The sequence below is a fragment of the Eptatretus burgeri genome, chromosome 16, assembly GCF_056783735.1.
Source record: "Eptatretus burgeri isolate ZD-2024b chromosome 16, Ebu_testis_v1, whole genome shotgun sequence".
Taxonomy (NCBI): Eukaryota; Metazoa; Chordata; class Myxini; order Myxiniformes; family Myxinidae; genus Eptatretus; species Eptatretus burgeri.
Genome location: NC_140976.1, coordinates 11,973,049 through 11,995,035, shown reverse-complemented (window position 1 = coordinate 11,995,035; position 21,987 = coordinate 11,973,049). Strand labels below are relative to the sequence as shown.

Sequence of the window (21,987 nt, the reverse complement as noted above, 5' to 3'; positions counted from 1 at the left end):
ATATGAGGTGTGCACGCCGTCTGAGGCGTCGTAGTAATGCTGGAGTCGGCCGGCTCGTGAGTGTACCACGTACGGAATAAAGGGGAGGCGCGGGCACAGTACGCCCGCACTCGCACTCGTGCAGCACAGCCCGGCTCGACTGTTCCTCCGCTTCGTGTCTGCCTGCTAAGCATCTCCCATTTCAGTACAGCACAGGGAGGACCGCCTTCCTGACAGTTGGTGATAGTTCCTGACCATTGGTTATAGCTCCTAATAGCTCCTGACGATTGGTGACGGTTCTTGACAGCGCCTGACCATTGGTTGCAGCTCCGTACAACTTCTGACCATTGGTTACAACTCCTGATGGTTAGTGACAGTTGGACCATTCCTGCTGGTTCTGCTCGGTACCTGATTCTTGGCATACCTGATTATTGGTGTCCCTGGTTCCTGGGGATGACAAGGTGACATCGATTGGTGTACGACCCTGTTCATGGGTGGGTGCACGGTTCCTGATAGCAGAGTGCTGGCGGCGGACCAAGGCATGCTCACACATTTTGGGTCATTTTATAAGACGCACGACAACTTCTGCCTTGTTAAGCCAAGACCGAATTTATTTTCCCCCTGAATGATCTGCTGTACACCCATATCTCGTGTTTAATTGTTAATAAGGCATAGTGATAAGCATCTGCTCTTTGTCCATTTTTCTATAAATGCTTGTTGAATTCTTTGTTTGAGATTATTTTGTTGATTGAACATTTGATTTATTTGAATTCATCCATTTACACCACAAGGAAATAGAAAGTTCTTCTGTTTATTCATTTTTCTTAATAATAAATTCCTTGTTGATGTTTCAACCTGTCCGTGTTTGTCATTTCCTTCCTTTGATCCAGCATTGTCCGAACCAAGATAGACTGGCAGGTAATTCCCAAACTAATTAACCTGTCATAGTCGGCGTGTACCAGCAGTAAACACTCGGCCGCATTACTTAAATCTGATCAAGATAAAATTGGTGCATCGCTGAGGGCGCGTTCCCCGGTCAGGAGGCCACGTGACCTCGAGTGAAATGGCAAATTAGACGGTGGACACTGGAACTCGTGGTTAACCGATTGGCGTTCGTGGTTATTAAGCAACCCACCGCACCACAAATTTAATGGTGAGCGGTGGTCCCAGATCCGGTTCTTCCAAGGAGAAATGAGGAATAACCCCCTCATAATACACTGAGTACCCATGGCCATAACAAGATAGATATATATATATATATATATATATATATATATATATATATATATATATATATATATATATATATACACATACATACGGCTGCCAAACCATGTGACCTATGAATTATTCCTTAATAAACTTGTACACCCAAGGCTTGGGGAACATTTGTGTGATGTTTCCCCTCGATCTGTCCAGCTGTTCTGGAGAAGATTTTAAAATAAATTTTTATTGTAAATCCAATATGGCTGCCAAACCATGTGACCAATGATGTCATATGTGTGAACCTTTTGTTCCACATGGAAAGGCGGTCATACTTGTAAAGCCTACCCATTTAACCTCGTCTTTAATACACCAGTTTGTCGTTCTTTCCTCCCAATGTGTATCGCCATCACTATTCCCATCCACATTCAAACTCCTCCTGATGGAACTCGTTCACCCCTTGTCTCCACCTCCAGTTTCCTTAGCACTCACTCTCTGTCTTGCCCAATGTCCTGCTGTGGCGTCTGTTACCATGCTCCTGGTGAAGCACCTGTCTGACAGTTTTTGTCGGCAGTGGAAACTGAACGCGGACTAGGCATCTCAGTCAAGTGCACAATCTCCACACTCTCCTATCGAAGCTCAAAGAGCAACAGTGAAGTACATAAATTGCATTTCAATTTGAAGATGTAAATTGATTATTTAAAAGTACACTTGATATTACCTCCACGGTTGAGATTGGAGGAATGTGTGAGGAAGGATATCAGTACAGTGGGGGTGGTTGGAGAGAGGAAAGAGTTTGCTGAGGACCGAGGGAAGTGGAGGAATATCACGGTCAACACAGGGTAGAAGCTTGGTACTATTGAACCTCACCTCTTAGAAAGGGAAGAGGAGAAGAAGAAGCAGAAGAAGATTACCTCAGCCACCTAAGGTGGACAGTGGTTATATTTTCACCCCTGTTTGTCTGTGGACAGGATATCTCAAAAAGTTGTACACCGATTAGATGAAATTTAGTGGAGAAGTTGAGTGTGTAATGAGAACAAAATTATTCTATTTTGGTTCAGGTCCAGAGGAAACCACCTTTTGGATGGTATGAGGAATATATCTGTGTCATATGAAAGCTAAATCTTGAACGTTTTTGAAATAGCACGTGCACAAGCCAAGTTACGGAGATGGTTGCCATGGCAACATAATTGAACCAATCACCACCATGATCTAATCAGGTTGAGATGATGTCACGAGGAATAGACATCAGCAAAATGAAAGAAAGCTAAATGTTCAAAGGTTTTTGAAATATCTGAAATATCGTGTACAAAAAAGTACATGGAGTGATATAATCAGTCGGTCGGACGGAGCCGATTTTATTGTCTTGGAGGACGAAAAGTTTGACCGATTTATTTCCATTGAAGAACAAGCAATCCCAAAGGCTGTTTGCAAACTTGAACTATGACTTTGATTCACTTTAAAAAAAACTGAATTGTTTGTAGATCAGTGCGAAATTAATGCCACAGAAGCACAATTTGTAACTTTTGTAAAAACAGCGATAAGTTTGAGTGAAATCCACACTTACAGATGTTTGGATGCTTTAAATCCAGCATGATTTTAGCTTCCTTCAAGAACTGCAAAAACAGAAGCGAAAGTAATGAATTAGCAAACAAAATCATTTCATAAACGGTATAAAGGTTAACTTCACCTTTAACTACAACCACAAAAAAACCACTGAACAGCCTCAGCCGGGGGACACCATTCACCATCACAGAGAAAGATCTAAACGGAATTAGTTCAGCACTTCAAACACCATTATCTCCACATTCACACAAACTTACTTTCAATTGCATATACTTCTCCCAACAAAACTTCAAAGCAGCCTGAAAGAGTCAAGACAGAAGTTCATATTATAACATCTCAGTCACAATGTAAGAAAACGAGTAAAAAACAAACAAACAATATTGATGCATCGAGATAAATACAATGATTACATATTTTATACAGTATTCAAGGCTCATCTAGGAGCAAAGCGACATAAACCAATAGCTTTACACAGACGGAGGGTGAAAGCAGAACAGGCAGACAAATACACGGACACACCACCACAAGTGGAGTGTAAGAATGGATGGTTGAAGAAAAAAAAAAATCACAAAGTGAGAGGAAGGGGCTCAATGAAGGTAGAGATCAAATGAGGGAGGTGGTGGAGGGGGAAGTGGTAGGGTGGGGGAAAGAGAGGCAGGGAAGCATTCGGGGATGATGGACGGTGATGTTGAAAGACTGGAGGGGAATACCATGAAGCAACAGAATGAATCTGCTCAAAATTCATTTTGATAAAAGTTGGTCATTCGTTCATTCATGTGCAGACAGTTTAGAGAGATAAGCTTAAACAGACAAACCCAATCTAGACAGCTTAGAAACGAGTATGTATTCCTGTAAACTATCTTACTAATCTTACCAACACCCTCCATGTTGTTTATTGGGTAATATTTGGTGGGAAGTGGGAGGGTCCTACAGGTCATGGCAAACAGTCAGACAGCACATGGTATAAATGTTGTGAAGAAGCCCTCACAGCCTTGACTTTTCCGAAAGATAGTTTTGCCAATTATATTATTTTCCACAAATTACACTTAATTGATCCATTGTCATCACATTGATGATGGAAACTTTTACAGCAATAATGTAGGGCCTGAAGGTCGAAAGAAACAGCATCTTTCATTGAAACAAAAATAAAGGACACAAATTCAGATGCAGGAGACTCTCCACATCCCATTACACTCATTCTTCTTTGTGTCCCTCGACTCTGCTGTCCATGTTTCCTTGCTTTCCAATATGTTTTTTCTCTTCTTTTCTGAATTGTTCTGTTTTCTAGCTCTCCCACGAGCTGTGTTCTAACTCCAAGAAAACGAAAGGAGCTGACAGGAAGTAAAGCACAAGCATGTACCTTTTCTGAAGTGATGATGTTCACTCCTTTATGAACAATTCCCAGGCCTCCTTCTCCAAGTCCATGGGGAATCTTCCAGTCCGTCTTCTCATAATAAAGGCACAAACATTGAGCTTCACAACAGTGCTTATGGATTATAAGGTATATAATGAAGGTGTGTTCAAATGATTATTTCACATCAACTACAAAAAGAAATCTCATTTGAACTAAGAATGATTAAATTATTTCTATAAAACATAAATATGTTGGTAATCCAATGTCTGGCTCACCACAAGCTGCCGTGCCATTCTTTCATCCTCTTCGTTTTCGCTTAAATTCATCATACTCCAGTTCCCTTTCTCCAGCTCACAATTCTCCTCTTCCTCCTGCTCACAACTCTTCTCTTCCTCCACCTCACTACTCTCCTCTTCCTCCTGCTCACTACTCTCATACTTATCCTCATCCTTCACGTTTTCATACTTTTTAATAATCCCATCACCAGGCTTCACTTCTTGCATGTCCTCCTTTTCAATAAGACTGAGACAAAATGCTGGAAAGACAAGATGAAATCTGCATTAAACAGACATTGTGACAGACAACTATAAATTGTGAGAATAGTACCATGTTCAATGTGAACACTGGAAATTAGGTCGTGAGTTTCATAAATTACAGTTTTGTTCTTCTCCTTGGCCAGTCAATTCTTCGTCTACCATGTCACCGAGTAAGAATGGGTCAAGGGTCCGAACAATCGAACATGATTGGACTTGGTGAAAGTCGAAATTTGTTTTTTGTTCAGGGTGCCTGCGATAACTTGCGAACTATTCGTGAAATACACCGAATAATCTTCAACGTCCCCCAACTCGTGCTATCAGACAGAGACCCAGCACAATGTCCATCTGAGGGAACAATCAGTTGTGATTAAACACCCAATGTGCGAAGCACCCATCCAAGTTTATGAAACACGGATGGAATCGACAGGACATCAATGAAGCTATGCTAACCGCTCGAGGTAGTGCCGAGAATCTGACATTTTGGGCATTCATCCTTCGTCAGAGCAGAACGGCTGACAGAAATATGCGGTCATTATGAAGACCACTGGTTTTTATTCGACAAATACAGACATTAGGATGAGAATCAAACCAGATTGGACAGTTCAGAGGTAAATTACTCCCTCTGCACTGCCCTGTCAAATGCAGGTATAAACTAGAAGGGCACTCGGGAGAGCGCATAACTCCACAAGGCTGATTAGTTTACATTTTGTATCCCACTGATAGGGCGGATCTGGATTCAGACCTGAACTAAAAATTTAATCAGATAGTTATTGTCACCTAACTAACTCATTCACCAAGTTTTGTCTGAATCAGTTCTTAACTGTTTGAGATATCCTGCTATTTGTCGTTTTTTGCCTGATCTCTCAATGGTGAAGAATCTCTTTAAAAATTCCCAGATCCAGTTTCCCATTTGGATCTTCACCAAAATCAAATCATTTTATCTGTGACCAAAGCTCTCCACCAAATTTCGTCCAAATCCATTCACAACTTTTTGAGATATTTTGTTCACAAACAGACAGAGACAGTGATGAAAACAAAACCTCCATCTACCTTCGGTGGCAGAGATAACAGTGAGAAAGATCAATTTACAAGTGGGGAATTCTGTTCAGAAAAGGATAAAGGTATACGCCTAATTGTGGAAAAACAAACAACAAACAAAGATGTCTCACAGTGTTGGACAGTGACAAAGAAGACAAATTTAAGTTTTCAATGGATATGAAAAGATTTCATATTTCTGAATCAGACAAAACAGTGCCCGTATATTCTAAAAAATACGGCCCATGGGCCCTGTTCAGTTCCGACTTCATCGATATTGGATATATTCATTAACATTCATCGTTTTTATTCCGGCCCTAATGAACTTCATACTCATTAAGACTCATTATCTTTCTTCTTGGGCAAAAATTCAGAAAAAAAAAACGCTGTGATAAGGTGTAGACATTGTTCCATAGAAGCAAAAAATACCATACAAAAAGCAAAGCTATGAATATTCTTGGAGTTTTAGGACTTTGAAGATTAATTGGCCCTAATGAACTTCATACTCATTAAGACTTATTATCTTTTCTCCTGGAAAAAAATTCAGAAAAAACGCTCAGACAAGCTGTAGACATTGTTTTGTAGAACCATTACACAAAACCAGAAGCAAAAACTATGAATAGTCTAAGAGTTTTAGGACTTTGAAGATTAATTGATTGGACTAGCTGACTAAGTCAATTGGTGACAAATCTGAAATTTTATTGCGGGAAGTTCTGCAGCATCTCCCCACATATCAACCCTCTGAGTTTCAAGTCATTCTGACCACAGGTTGCAGAATAATGATCGAAAGATTGATTGTGGTCAGATGGACGGACGGATGGACTGACGGACGGACCGACGGACATTGACCCCCATTTTATAAGTCATTTCCTTCTGAACTGACTAAAAACCATGTTATGCTAGATCTCAGAATATTTCATTCCGTTCTTCTCACATTATAGGATGGAATAAGCTGCCTTAGAGAAGGCTCATCAAAGACCAATCAAAATTGCTCCACAACGTGTTTGAATTATGAGGAAAGTTTCGAAGGACAAAAAAAAAAATCAAGAAAAAAGGCTGTTATATTGGAGACAATCAGATAAAATATGTTGAAAACAAAATATTGTCCGGTGGCCTGAAAGCCTCCATTGTGATTATGACCCACTTTCTCCCAAGCCTATTGATGTGCAACTTCACAGTTGGCACTCCAGACTCACCTTTCCGAGCAGCAAGCCAGCGCTCTAGTGTCTTCGTACTCACATGTTCATGTACAAACTCATCCAGCACATGAGGGTGTGAGAGAAGGTAAGCCTTCAGCTTTTCATCTGTGGGAAACACACAAAAAGGAGCTATTTTGGAACATTAATACAATTATCGACATGCACATAATAAACTAGAAAGTTCATAGTACATGTTACTTCATCTCGTGTTGAAGTGTAAACTTTAATTGAAATAAAATGATGATTTGAAACAAGTGGTGCCAGGCACAACAAATCCCGCCCATTTAAGGCATAAAGTTATTTTGGGATAAAATTTAAATTTGAGACATCCTTAACCTGAATGATGATTATAAGGAATAGAATAAGGAATATTTTAGTCTTAGTTGAAGTCAATTAAACAATTTTTGATGAAGTTATGAGCGAAAAACGATTTTGACCTTTTCGTGACCTGACCTTGACCTTTGACCGAATTGGACCCAAAAGTTAATGGGGTCGTCCAAGGTTCATTGCCCACCTGTGGATTAAATTTGATAGTGTTTACTCAAGCCGTTTTGCCATAAAGTTGCAAATAGACAAACAAGCCGGGAGGCGACATGGCTGCTCGCTCTAGATGGAAAGCTGGCCAACGCGACTAGCCGATATTGATGTACATGCTATCATTCAATTTAGCACAATAAATATGATTATCACAGCCCTCTTAGTTTGTGCCCAGAAACCCGCCTTGTGAAATTTCAGGCAAGTTTCCAAAGAGACTAACAAATGGCAGCCCTGGTAATTCCATTTTTCTATTCGCTAAAGATTTTATTTTTTTATATGATGCTGTAAGACATTCTCCTTGGGCACAAAAAAACAGGTCCCTCGGAGATCTAGTTTCGGAGGTATTGATTTTTTTGTACAGTCCACAATAAGTGTACGATGTACGATAAAGTATGTTAGCTGCTGCTAAGCAACGGAGGTGTGCATAGCAACCATTCATTTTTTGTACATGCTAGTAGCCACATTGTACACATTTCACCCAAGTTTCATCAAAATAAGACTCTTCCTCTTAGAGATATTCGCAATTAACCATTTCTGAAATTTTCGACATGTACTCGCCCAAAACCTATATCCTCCTACAAATATTTTTTGTTAGGGCTGCAAATTGGCATGAAGGGAGCAAGATAGATTGCGCACAGAACTCTAAGCTTCGATTTTTCGATTTCTTTTTTTGGGATTTTTTTCGATTTTTTGACCACTTTAAAGGGCCGTTGCTATGCCGTTGCTAAGGCCGGGGGTCCGATATTCGAAAGCACACGATTCCCAGAAATATTGGTCCTACCTACCAAATTTCATTGGAATCGGTTGAGTGGTGTAGCCCCTAGGTTTGACCAAAGTTTCGCAGACAGACAGACAGATGGAAATGGCCAGAATAAGGGTGCTCTAAGAGCAGCCAATAAGGGTGCTCTAAGAGCAGCCAACAAACCGGACGATTACAATATCCTGCTCCCTCCTTCCGGGAGGGGGCGGGATAGTAATTCCGGAAGGTTTGCGTTGCTGAAGTAGTCTTATACATCACCTTAATTAACATGTCTAAGTCCTGCAAAACTGGAGGTTTTTGGAAGTGACTTTTGTGAAGTGAAGTGAAGGCGATTCGTCCTTGGCCAGTCCAAGTGAAGTTAAGGTCCTTGGCCAGTCCAAGGCCAGTCCTTCACTCCAAGTGAAGTGAAGTGAGGGCAATTTTTGTTCTACAGTGTTCAAGTATATTGTTGTGTGAATGATTTTAAAAGGTTAATGTTTAGTATAATGAGAGTTATTTTTGTTTTATTTATTTGTTTAGAAGAAGGATGTTTTGTAGAATATTTTTATTTGGCCTTATTGTGTTTGAGGAAGTTTTTCAACGTGTTGTACCAGAGACCTCCTGATAACTCTGCTTCCAGGACTCCTGCACAGCTTGCCTCTGGGTTTGAAAGCGACTTGTAGGCATCATTGTTTGTTATTTGTATTCCCTGTGCTGTGTTCTTGTTGAGTGAGTGAACGGGTCCTATGATAACAACTATTAAGAAATCCATGTCCCTTGGGATCACGTTATGTGTAATTTGGGGGAATATTGTTTGTTGTATATTGTGTATTACTTATTGACGATGTGCTGTTATTATTATTTTAATAACAACCCATGAACTGTTTCCTCCATTCTTGCTGCATGAGTGGTTGATTTTCACGATTGGCACCCTTAAGGTGCATAATTGGGTAAAAGCGATTTGCGCTCAGTACTTAACATATGGTGCATCATAACCAGCAGCTTGGTTATCCATCTGACTGGCGCACCATGCCAACTTGTAACCCTCAGTAGGCTTGGTACCCTTCGACGAGGTATAGGGATTTAAAGAGGCACCCAAACACTCAAACTACCTTAATGCTAATCTATCCCTTGACACCCTCCAAAATAGATATGTCTTTTCCCAATTTGCAATTTATAAAGTTAGTAATTTTGCGATTAAAAGTCAAAATCTTAATCTTCACATTTAGCCATGACGTAACACCCAGAAGTAGACTTCCACATTCATACAATTTAACTGAAATGGTGAGTAATTTTCGATTTTCACACAAATATACCTAGTGCTAGTCAATGCATTCTTGGTGGTTGCAGTAATACAAACGGAGATGATTTCATGCTATACCAATGACCGAAAGACCCCAAGTTTGCCGGAAATTGGATGGCACGGACACGACACAGACATGACATGACAAAGCAAGTACACGACATGGCATGACAGAGGACAGGCACGGGCATGACTGTGGGAAACGACACGGCATGACCACAGACACAAATGGCATCCTGGGAAAGTATGGAATGGGATGATCCCATAACATGCAGAAAACCTGGTCAGCCTGTGATGGTGGGCCAAGGCATTCGTCACCAATTTTGTCGGTGGTGTCTGAGTATGCCTGAGTGGTGTCTGTGCCATGTCCATGCCATGTTTCTGCTGGAGGAATTTAACTGATTTATCAATTAATACAAAATCCCTTGTAAACCACCAATTGAATGGAAAAACAAAACCTACCAACCTGAAGTGAACATGCAACCAAAGTTTTCATCTTCAATGACATTTCCATAGTCGCTATCTTCTTGTGAATCACTCGTATCAGGCTCGAGAAATAATACGGCTCAACAATTTCGCCAAAAGCTTTTCGATCACTAATTTTACTTCTAATAGTTTCTTTAAAATCCCACAGATCAGTTTCAACGTGCTGAGAACCTTCAGAGCTGCTAATTACAGTGGAATGGATATCAGAATCTGAGGACAAAATACACTATTTCTCTATGTAAAGCCGCCGTTTGGATCAAGGTGAGTTCTGAGTGACGTCACTGGCGAAAATCTAAAATAGACACTCTCGGGTTTTTTTCAGCACTTTGTGATTGGCAAAAAGAGAATTCAAAAACATTTTCCCTTCAAATTGCATTGCGATCAATGGTTTTAGTTGATTTTTTTTTCAGAAAGAAAACTTTTTGTGTTGGATTTCCCCTTAAAGACCTAAAACCCTGGTTTGGGGCATCAAACTCGGATGCTGCTGTGGCCGGTTGGCCCCACGTGATTCGGTCATTCCCGGACCAGTTGCGTGGCTATGACTATGTCATTCAATTGAAATAAAATAAAGATTGTAAATCCTACCATGATCCCCATGAAGGACTGAGCCACCATATCACCATCGAAGGTTGATGAGTGCTCGCCAAGTGGCTTAACCACCCAAACAAGCACTCCAATGAAATGATTGAAGAAACTTTTAAAAGGGAAACGTTTAATTTTTATTTATATGTATCCATCTCTGTTAAAGTGACGGGTCATATTATGAAAGAAGATCGTACAAAAAAGGGGAAAGGTGGTGTGAAATAAAATTGCACATTTTCAGTGAGTGAACCACGACCTGACACCACCCAAGCCACCGCAAGGCCAAACACAGGCGAATGGGCAATGAACTTTGTTATTCGATATATTCAATGACAGTGCGAATGTTGTTGAGCACTTGCAAAAGTGGCTTAAGTACTCAAGCAAGCACTCCAATGAAACAGTTGATGAGGAATGAATGGCTGGCTTGGCACGCGATGAGCAATCACCGATCGGATGTACAAACATCATGCACCCGTTTCACCCAGAATGTCAAGCAATATCTGAATTGGATAGGTGATCACTTTTTGGCAGTCGGAATGACTGCTGAAGTCAAAAAGGAGATTAAATTTCGAAATTTGGCTGAGATTAAGAGAATATAAGCTTATCGCATGTGCGGAAATGAAATAAAGTCACAAACGCTACCTTCTACGGGCGTTAACCAGCAATGTAATGTTGCCAGCGATTTGGAAGGATGATGATCAGGCATTCAATGATACGAGTGAAGAAAGTGGAAAAAATACTTTATTGTTCAGAAATCATTGAAGCCTATTCCAAATCGAGGCATTGTTGAGCAGGCCAAAAAAAATGGCAGCTTAAGACTCTTGCAAGATCACAGAGCCTGACCAAGATGGCGTGCCGCCATCTTCGTGAGGCTTATTTTTATTTTTTTGTGATGAGCACCCCATAAATGATCTTCAAAAAGGGTGTTTAAATTAACCCAAACACTCAATTTTCAATCATGCATCACCCTGGAGTTCCCTTTGTATACATGCAAAGTTTCCCTTGAAGTCCCTCTGTCTCTCCCCGACTGTTTTCTCTCTCTCTCTCTCTCTCTCTCTCTCTCTCTCTCTCTCTCTCTCTCTCTCTCTCTCTCTCTCTCTCTCTCTCTCTCTCTCTCTCTCTCTCTCTCTCCCCCCCCCGCTCCCCCAATCCCCCGCTCCTCCACCCCTCACTCTCTGTTGAGGCGACTGTTAAGGAATGGCGGATTCGTTTGGAAGTTGGGGGGGGGGGGAGAAAGTGGGAGAGGTGGGAGAGAGGAGGGAGCAAGGAGGGTGAGAGAAGGGAGTGACGAGGGATGGAAGGGAGGGAGAGGGGTCGGATACGCACTAATGGGGATGCGCGAAAACGTCTACGGAGCCTCATGATTCGTTCTTTGGCTCCTCCTGCACCCTGGGCTCTATTAAAGGAGAGCGAATCAAGGTTCTTTGATGTTTTTGTACTGGGTCTTTCGTCCTTTGTTCAGGACTTTTCCAAGCAGAGCGTTGTCGTTTTGCTGAACGAGAAGCGACCTGAGAGGGCAGTGCGATGACAAGCCAGGTGGACAGCGCCGAGTCATGACCGGGTCATCGACGCTCGGCTCACACAGCATTCCACAGTCATCATTAACAACACATTTGCAGACTTTCTTACATGCATGCCCCGTTAAGCTTTCTCTCACGCATCTTTCTCTCAAATCTGATAGTCGCGTCCACTGTGGATGCATCACCAAAAGAGCATCACCGAATAGCACCTCTTCACACTTCCTCTTTTGTATCACACTGCATCACGTTTTGCATCTCCCACTCACGCACTGTAGACATCCCAGTTTTCTTCCCTCCTTCCCCCTTCCTTAGCGATTGGGTTGTGTAGGTTTTTCAACCGTGCCAGGTACAATGAGGTCATTTACACCTCAACTGCTTCTCCTCTATTTGGCTATATCTAATTTCCTCAGGTGTGTGTCTGATGGTGCCTGTAATATGCATAATATAAGTTAAGATCGGAGAAGCTTATATCGGGTTAATTCTGCTCTGTGTCCTCTTTTTCTCCATAATTGCATTTCTTTGGCCACAGCCACAAATCCTTGTTGTCCCCTGCTGTACATTTTGATGAATAAACCCTTCACTGTACACATGACGTTTCCTCGCCATTGCTTGGAATAAATTTATTGTTATAAATGAACCCAGCCCATTTTGTATTTTCCTTCATTGGTCCAGCATGGTCTGTACATTAGCTTAGCCAGAAAGTTCTACCCCAATAACTTGTTTTATTATCCGGTGCATACTTGGCAGCTCCGCTCGGCTGCACTTGATACGGTAAGTTTAATGCAAGTACGCAGCAAAAGCAAGTGACCCCACTTGGCACGACCGTCCACACGTAAGGTATCACGCGAAGTACAGTTGTGTAACCCTGCAGGATTGGCCATATCATCAGGCATTCGTGGTTGCCTAGCAACCCGCCAATGCATGGAATTATCTGGGCCCAGCAGCATCAGGACCGGTTGTTCGTGAGGAACCTGAATGCTTCGCATCGTGATGAGCCTCAAACCCCGAATCCGCAACAATATTGTTACGGCTGTGGAAATTCGCAAACCAACATTCAGGTCCCGTAGTTGAGATAACTCGAAATACATGTGTAGTTAGCCCCAAACCCGTTGTTTACAGGAAATTTATGTGATTCATTCGGGCTGCGACGCTTTGAGTTAGGCGTTTTTCTGTTCTATCTTTATTTTGAATCAGCCGCCATAACCATCAAACCACCACCGATAAACCCTCCACCACCCTCACCTCTCTCCTTCTACGGCCATTCCCGCACCACCTGTGAACACTGAGCGTTGGGCTGTCTTGGGCTCGTTCAAGCGATACGCACCGAGCCGCGAGTGCAAATAGCGGCCTTTCTGAGGGAAAATTCGGATCAAGAATGCTACACGCCCACTTCTGATCCGTCCAATCAGCAAGCGCGGAGCGGCTTAGCCCCGCCTCCAGGGCGTCCGTGTGAAATCGAAATATGCAAATTCAAGGATCAGGGGAGGTTCACGCCCACTTTTCCTCCGTCCAATGGGCGAGCGTGGCTCCGCCCCCGAGCTTATCCTGATCCGGAAATTTGTATATTGGTTCTCCTGCCGGCCTATAAAGCGCCGAGCGCAAGGCGAATCGTGGCAGAGAGTTTTGGCAGAGTCAGTTTTGAAGGCAGAGAGTTTTGGCAGAGTCAGTTTTGGTGGCAGAGAGTGGAGTCGGGAGACGAAGGCGTCGAGTTGGGTTCTGCAGTCGGCTGAGGAGAGTTGTGGCAAGAGGCCAAGGAGCTCGGGTCCGAGGCGAGAAGGACGGCGGTCGGCGACGAGGTCGCGCGGGAGATCGCTCGTCGCGGGACCCAAGCCAGCCAGCCATTCTCCCTCCCCCAGAGTATCAACAATTCTCCCTTTTCCCCCGCGCTGAGATAGTGCAACAAGGGGGCGCCGTTCCCACCCCACTCCAAACGTCGTGCCAACGAAACCCGCGAAGCAGCACGGAGTCAGGGCACAGCCACGCGTCCACATCTGCGGCTCGTCCGCCAACGCGTCACGAGGACGCCGGTAGGACCCACCCGGTCTCGCGGACCTGGCCGCTCCTCCAGGTCCTGCGCACATATTGGCCTACAGGCCGTCTGCCCCCTTGTCTATGAGGGTGGCTTCTTTCCTTTGCTTTTGAGTAAATGTGTGTCGGCGCCGTGTCTTGTAAAGTAGAACTGTGTAAGTGTTGCCGTGTGTACGCGTATTCGGTTGTAACTCTGCGTCGTTGTTTCTTTTGTTTTCCTGATATAGGTGCATTCTGACTGTTTGGCTGTATATGTGTGCTTTCCGTGTGTCGCGTAATAAATGTGAATTGTGTGAACTGTTTTCCCGTTTCGCTTCGTCTTTTCTTTTTTGACTCTCCATCCTGCTTCACGTAAAGGGTTCGTAGTGGGCTTAATACGCCCGATAATTAATCGGAACCGTCGAGGCCGGCAATAACACCGCTCGGTTATCCCGATAGCACGGAATGGACCACTTAGGCGGTTCATGTCCGGAGTCAGCCTGCGGCGAGGTACGGTCGCCCGTCGACCATCCGCGCAGGTACTTAGGTAGATCGAATTTGGCGAGCAACCCTATCCTGCGCGGGTGGGCAATTGGCGCGGTCGTGGTGGGGTTAAACCCCCACCCATGACTGGCTCCCGGCGTTGTTCCGAGAGGGTCACAACAGAATTGTCCGTTCCGGTGGGCGAGGCGGCCGTCATTCGAGTCGAGCGGCCGATCGCACGCCAGCGGGCGCGAATTCGCAACAATATATAGAAGACAAGGATGGCTGTCCATTCGTCTGTTACGATGATTGGCTGTGTGAGGAGGCTATGTGCAATGTGATTGGCTTCTGGCAAGATTTAATAATGTGTCGTATAGGCTTACTAACAGAGCCTACCTGTTGCTTCACTGACGGACCAATTAGTCATCGTATTTGCCAAAAATTTTGGGTGAGAAGGAGAAGGACTGGAACATAAATTTACCCATGCATAGAGTGCTTTAACCCCTCAACCACACCCCCTCTCCCCGTCCTGCCCCCCCCCCCACCACCCCTTTGCCCCACATTTGGCCTGATGTTCATTCCCGCGAGAAATGTCACACACGATTACAGACTTTAACAGGCCCCTCCATTTATTTTTCTGGTGGGGAGAGGGGGGGAAGGGGGAGGAGTTAAGGTTTACAGAAGGCAATGGAACCCATGTTTATATGTTTACTTAATTTACATGATCACCTAACATTGTCTTGAATGTCAATTTGTAATTTTATTTTCAAAAATGACATCTGTGGTGAAAAACACATCGATCGACGAACTTTGTACATCGATCGATGTATCCTTGATTGAGTTTATAAGAGGGACAGTACAGTGGGACAGTGGAGGTACTTTTGCCATGTATCACCATGGCTTGCCAAAGAACATCCAAGCAACTTGTAGAGTGCTCGTCAAATGGCTTAAGCACTCAAGCAAGCACTCCAACAAAAGGGTTCGTACGGAACAATTGGCTTGGCAAGCGATAGCAAGCTGATTGGTTCTGGAAACACACCTGCAAAAACCAAAGCATCCTGAATTTCTCAACATTTTCAGACTTCACTTCAGATTTCGAGAGATAGTCCACGTGATCAGATCCTCAAAACGAAAATCATATTTTGATGATGTACTTTCTTTAGTCTGTGACAGCTCATCGTGGAAAATTGCCAAGGCTTTTTCAGCACAAGTTTTGTAACAGATTAACTTAGAGTAAATTAACATGGAATAATAGTTTGTATTTAGTTGCATATCTCTTGCATATCCCTTGAAACCTGCTTCGAGCATGTGATGCACTGACATCAGCAAACGTTTGATATCTTCCTTTGAGATGCTTTGGCAAGCCTTTGCTGCAGCCATTTTCAGTTGTTTGTTTACGCGGTTTCTGACTTTAGTCTCCTCTTCAGAAAGTGAAGTGCTTGCTCCATTGGATTTAAATCATGAGATTGACTTGGCCAGTCTAAAACCTTCCACATTTTCCCCGATTAACTCCTTCGTTGCATTGACAGTGTGTTTTGGGTCATTGACAGCATGGTGAAGCGCCGCCAAATGAGTTTGGAGGCATTTTCTTGTACATAGGCAGACAAAATGTTTCTGTACACTTCTGAATTCATTCTGCTACTGCCATCATTCGTTACATAATCAATAAAGATGAGTGAGCCAGTTCCAGAGCCAGCCATGCAAGTCAAAGCCATGACACTACCTCCATCATGCTTCACAGATCATATGCAGTTCCTTCCTTTCTCCACATTTTTGTCTTTCCATTGCTTGAGTAAAGGTTTATCTTGGTCTTATCTGTCCATCAAGATTTGTTCGAGAACTTGACTGGCTCACCTCTAAACTTGGCAAATTCTAATCTGGCCTTTCTATTTTTGGAGCTGATGTACTCCTTTGCAGTGTTTGCAAGAGTGAGTTTACATTTTGCAATGTTTGCATCTTGCAATGTTTGCATCCTGCGGTGTAGCCTTTGTAATTCTGCTGTCAAAGTCTTCTGCGAATGGTATATGACTACTTTCATGTGATACTTTCACAGCTGCACTCTGGAGGTTGTTGGTGATGTCAGTGACAGATGTTTCAGGGTTTTTATTCACAGCGCCGATGATTTTTCTGTCATCAACTGCAGTTGATTTCCTTTGCCGACCTGGCCGTTGTCTGTTGGTAAGTATATGAGTGGTTTCTTTCTTTTTCAAGATATTCCAAGATTTTGGAACAAAACAAAATGTCCGGAGCAGGCACGGGAAAGGTTGCTGCGGTGAGAGTAAAGTCATTCCGTCATAGTCATCAGGATGACACCAACCAAGCAGCCACCACCACCAAATTGAAAAGAAATAAAGAAAACAATCACAACCTTTTTCAGGTTTTCCACTCCAAGTCCTAACATATCCTAATTCATGCAAATACTTGTAACCAACTCAGCAAATATATTCTGTGAAAAGTTTATTTCTCAAAACTCACCAGTTAGTGGCTCCTCCATTAAACATTCTTTGCTCATTTGGTGCTTTGTATCCCTGCAGAAAATAACAAAGAAAGAGATTTTGTAAAGCTGTAACTTCAAAAATGTCACAAATAAGAAACATCAGAATAAAAATGCGGTAAGGTGAGTGTTCATCAGACTGCATCGATTCTCTGGGTGTTTTCTACATTCAGACAGCAAACAACACAATTACACTGTGACCCAACGAAGTATCTTCACACCCACCTCACGATGAAGGCTAAAAAAAAACATGCCAAATGGTGAAATGGGTGTGAAAATGATCAAAATCGCATGTTTTTTTTTTTCCATAAAAGTTTCCCAGGCTCAAGGACGAGCAGGAATACATCATGTGCAGAATGCATTAGGAGACATCGTTTTCGCAACACATTAATTGCAAGAACATGAGGAATCAGGGGACAAGTCAACAGGATGCAAGATTGAAAGATTGAATATGGCGTGGCAGGATCGTCGAGACTCTGGAAGTATACACACTTGCCTCTGAGATCTCCAGCTCAGGTTTGAATCTTGGCCCAGATATAAATTGTCATCCTGGTGCTTTACAGGCAGAGTGGCTCAAAAATGTGTGTGTTGTCCCTCAAATGGCTGTTAATTTGAGAATCCTGTATGCCAGCATTAGTTGGTGGATGTTGAGGACCTCAGGGTGCCTTTCATGAAGAGTATGCAGCTATTGCCATTGCTGGCACTCCTCTGATCAAATTCGAAATTCCTCCTCTAACCCACAGGGGGCACTGCGTCAGTGGCACAGTTGTGCCCCCAGAAAGTGATGCTGCTTGTAGCCAGGAGCTGTATACAAAATAAGAAGATGAAGCTTGCATCCATCGGCAAAAGGCACTTTATAAATAAAGTTCTTATTATTACCCGAGCATCAACAGTCCCAGTGATATAAAGTAGATTAAGGTCAGGTCAGGTATGGGAGCATGTGCCAGAACAGCGCGTCGCTGCGTCCACTTTCCGCCGGTACTCCAGGGGCCTCCGTCTGGCCATCCCCCAGGCAGATGCCAGGCCCATCCCCATCTCCTTGAGATGATGGTCAACCTGCTGCAACCATGAGGCACGTGGTCGGCCCACTGGCCTCCTCCACTCATGAGACTCCCTCGCTGAGAGAATCTGGTGAGCAGGATCAGCGTCAGGAAAACGAGCCACATGTCCATACAGCCGCAGCTGACGCTCACGGACTATGCAGGTAACAAATCTCATCCGAGTCTCTCTCAGCAACCGCTCGTTGGACACAAAATCCGACCAGCGATAGCCAAGGATTCTCCGAAGAGACCTGGTACCAAAGGAATTAAGTCTCCGTCTCAGATCCTTGGTCAAAGTCCAAGTCTCGCACCCATAGAGCAAGACTGGAAGTACCAAGGACCTGAAGACTCGGACTTTCGTCCTCCCGCACAGGTACCGGCAGCGCCACACCCCATGATCCAGTGAATCCATGACTCCCCAGGCCCGACCCAGACGTCTATTGACCTCCGGCTCACAACCTGCGGAGACATGAATATCACTGCCAAGGTAAGTGAATCTATCCACGACCTCAACATCCTCACCACAAACAGACACAGACAGGACAGCAGCATCCAAGATGTCACCGAAAGCCTGGATCTTTGTTTTGACCCAAGAAATCCGTAATCCCAACGGCTCCGACTCCTCATTCAGCACCTCGAGGGCCCCCAAGAGGATGTCTAAAGTCTCCGCAAAGATGACTGCATCATCTGCAAAATCAAGGTCCGAGATCTTGACATTGCCAAACGATGCACCGCAACTTGATCTCTCCGACATCCTCCCAAAATCCAGTCCATACAAGTGCTGAAAAGTGTGGGGGCAAGTACACATCCCTGACGAACTCCAGTAACAACTGGAAATAAGTCAGAGGCGGTACCACCACACTTCACAGCACTCTCAGTACCAGAGTAGAGTTCAGACATCAGATCGATCAGTTTCGGTGGCACCCCACGAAGACCAAGAATCCTCCAGAGGACATCCCGATTCACTGAATCGAACGCTTTACAGAGATCAACATAGGCTGCAAGCAGCCCCTGCCGAAACTCTCGTCTGCGTTCAGTGAGGACACGAAGAGCAAGGATACGGTCAATCGTTGACCTCTTTGGTGTAAAGCCTGACTGCTCTGGACGCTGGTGCTCAAGCAGATGGTGGCGAACCCTATCAAGAATTATCCGAGCAAAGACCTTGCCCGGCACTGAGAGCAGCGTCACCCCTCGGTAGTTGTTGCAGTCTTGGCGATCACCCTTCCCTTTCCAGAGAGGGACAACAAGGCCCCTCTTCCAGTCAGTTGGGATGATGCCTGTGTTCCAGGCAGAGCACAAAACTGCATGCAACGACGCGAGTGCAGCATTTCCACCAGCCTTGAGAAGTTCAGCATGGATGCCACAGATCCCTGGAGCTTTGCCCCGTTTCAACTGGTTCACCGCAGCCCGTGTTTCCACAAGCGATGGTGGACCACAGTTGATTCGAGGGTCAGCAACAGGGATTGTAACACCCTTGACGTCCAACTCGACAGCTGGGGGATCAGCCTGGTACAACCGCTCAAAGTAACCGGCCCAGCAGGCCTTCACTTCAGACTCCTCTGTCAAGAGCCTACCACTCTCTGCTTCAACTGCAGTGCTCCGAGGGATGGGCTTGGATGAACGTAATGCGCGAATTCCCCTGTAAGCGGGACGAGAATCACCTGTCCACAGGTGATGCTCTACCCCCTCACAGATTCCTCGCACATAGGCCTCCTTGTCCACCCTCAGTGCACGTACAGTTTTACGTCTCAGCTCCCTGAACAGCTCAGCTCTGCCATTCAGCCTGGCCCTGCGACTCTGGTCAATGGTATCCAGTGTCCCTTGAGAGACAAAATTCTTCTTTGCCCTGCGGTGAACTCCAAGGCATCCACCGGCAACATCAAGGACGGTGGTCTTGAAGGCACTCCACAACTCTTCAAGACACCCCAAAGCACCCAGACCCCCCAAGTGTCCACTCAGCCTGTTCGCAAACTCCTCAGCTACTCTCTCATCCCTGAGCTTGCCAACATCCAGCCTAGGCTGGGATGGTACCATTCTACAGGATTTAAGGTGCAGCTTTAGAGTTGCTACAACAAGTCTGTGGTCAGTATTGAGGAACTGAGCACTCCGGTAGACCGTGCAGTTCGGGATCATCGTCCAGCGACTGTCAATGAGGACATGGTTTGCCACTCCGCCAGCGTTGGAATACCAAGTCCAGCGATGAGCTTGTGGGCACTGAAACCATGAACCAGCCACCCTAAGTCCATGACTTCTTGCAAAGTCAAGGAACTTAGTGCTATTCTGGTTCATAGTTCCTGACCCATGGGGACCATGTTGCAACAACACACATCTCATAACTGTCCCTATCAGTTCCAGTCGATGCATTGAAATCCCCCAAGACTAGAAGTGTATCTCGTCTGGGGCACTGATCAACCACAGACTCGACCGTGGCGTAGAATGCATCCTTCACGGTGAGATCACTCGCCTCAGTCGGAGCATAAACAGAGACCAGGGAAATGACACCTAAGGAGTGACGAATCCTTAATCTCATAATACGCTCGTTGACCGGTGTAACCACAATTATCATTGGGGTCAGCTTATTGGACACAGCTACAGCAACTCCTTGGGTATGGTAACCATCAGAGCGACCAGACCAATAGTAGGTGTAACCACCCACCATGATCTCGCCGCAATCCAGTCTCCTCACCTCAGAGAGAGCTGCAATCCCGATGTCCAAACGCTTGAGCTCAGATGATAACAGAGACAGGTGATCATCCTCTTTTAGGGATAGGACATTCCAGGCACCCACCCGAAGGGACCGCCTCAGGTTAACCCAAGGAGACCGCCGTCTGGTGGACGACACCTCAGCACCACTCCGACACACTCTCCCGCAATCTGACCCAGGGATGTTACCCCGTGGTTTCCCTCCTATCATCAAAGATTGGGGGTCCCGAAGGCTTTGCCCCAATCCCATCATCCGGTGAGCTGCCCTGCGAAGGGAAGCTGCACAGGAGGTACTCCCACGGAGTGGGTTTTCAGATTTTTTTGCGTTTTTGTGTTTTGAGGAATGAAGGGTTTTACGGTGGCCGGAGTGCAAATCCTGCCACCATGACATCACGTTTCCTGAATGCAGGTATTATGGGATAAATGGTCTCCTCCAAGGTTTCCTTCATATTAGTTGACAATATTGTTCACATTTTATTTTCAATGAAGATGAAAAATCATAATTATAACTTTAAATACTTCACAATCCCGGTTTGTCTGTTCTTCCCCACGTGCCCGACATTTCCGACCCCACACGTCCCTCCTCCACGTCGGTGGTCGATGGTCGATGTTCGGGTGTTCACCGACACAATGTGCGGGAAACGCGGGTTCAACAGGGCTGTGTTCACTTCCCAAGTCTCTTGTGACGCGCTTGCCAAGCCGCTTAAGCACTCCGTTGGAAACCGTTGCTAAGGAACGGCTGGCCTGGCAAGCGCGAGCGAGCTGCTCGGTTCCTGAACACGGCCCGGGATTCCAAATCGTTTTGTCAACCGAACGGGATCACGAGTTCTGATTGAGGATTGAAAGATGTAATGGGATTCTTGGCTGGATCGCGGGTGTGGAGACAATGTTGTGGTTCATTCACTTAACCTCACTTTCCGTGGTGAAGGAATCACAACCACAACCTCCAAATGAGTCGACAAGGAATAAATATATTTCGTGTGTCCGTAATGAAGGAGATATCATCCCGAACGTCACAGAGAATATCGTTAAAAGTAACTAATTACACTTACCCGTCCACACGGCGCGGAGAATGTAAAAATAATTAATTACTTTCCACACGAAAACATTAAAATGTCCAATTCACTTCGTGTTGTGAAAACATACGTGAAGAAGAAGACTCTCGTCGTTCTCTTCTCCTGTGGTAATAAAATGGCCGAGTCTTGTTTCATAGACACAGCG

General features: G+C 44.6%; 1 protein-coding gene across 1 annotated transcript in view; it reads right to left on the bottom strand.

The window, feature by feature from the left end:
• Window positions 1-21,987, bottom strand: part of LOC147010523 (uncharacterized) — a 119,032-nt gene that overhangs the window by 96,981 nt on the left and 64 nt on the right. The window contains exons 1-7 of the mRNA XM_085860383.1: window positions 21,913-21,987; window positions 17,005-17,057; window positions 6,870-6,977; window positions 4,378-4,637; window positions 4,109-4,192; window positions 3,006-3,047; window positions 2,750-2,798 (exon numbers count right to left, since the gene is read on the bottom strand). The exon at window positions 21,913-21,987 is cut by the window's right edge and continues 64 nt beyond it. Coding sequence (XP_085716509.1) covers window positions 2,750-2,798; window positions 3,006-3,047; window positions 4,109-4,192; window positions 4,378-4,637; window positions 6,870-6,977; window positions 17,005-17,057; window positions 21,913-21,977 — 661 coding nt within the window. The 5' untranslated portion in view covers window positions 21,978-21,987. The remainder of the gene's footprint in view (window positions 1-2,749; window positions 2,799-3,005; window positions 3,048-4,108; window positions 4,193-4,377; window positions 4,638-6,869; window positions 6,978-17,004; window positions 17,058-21,912) is intronic.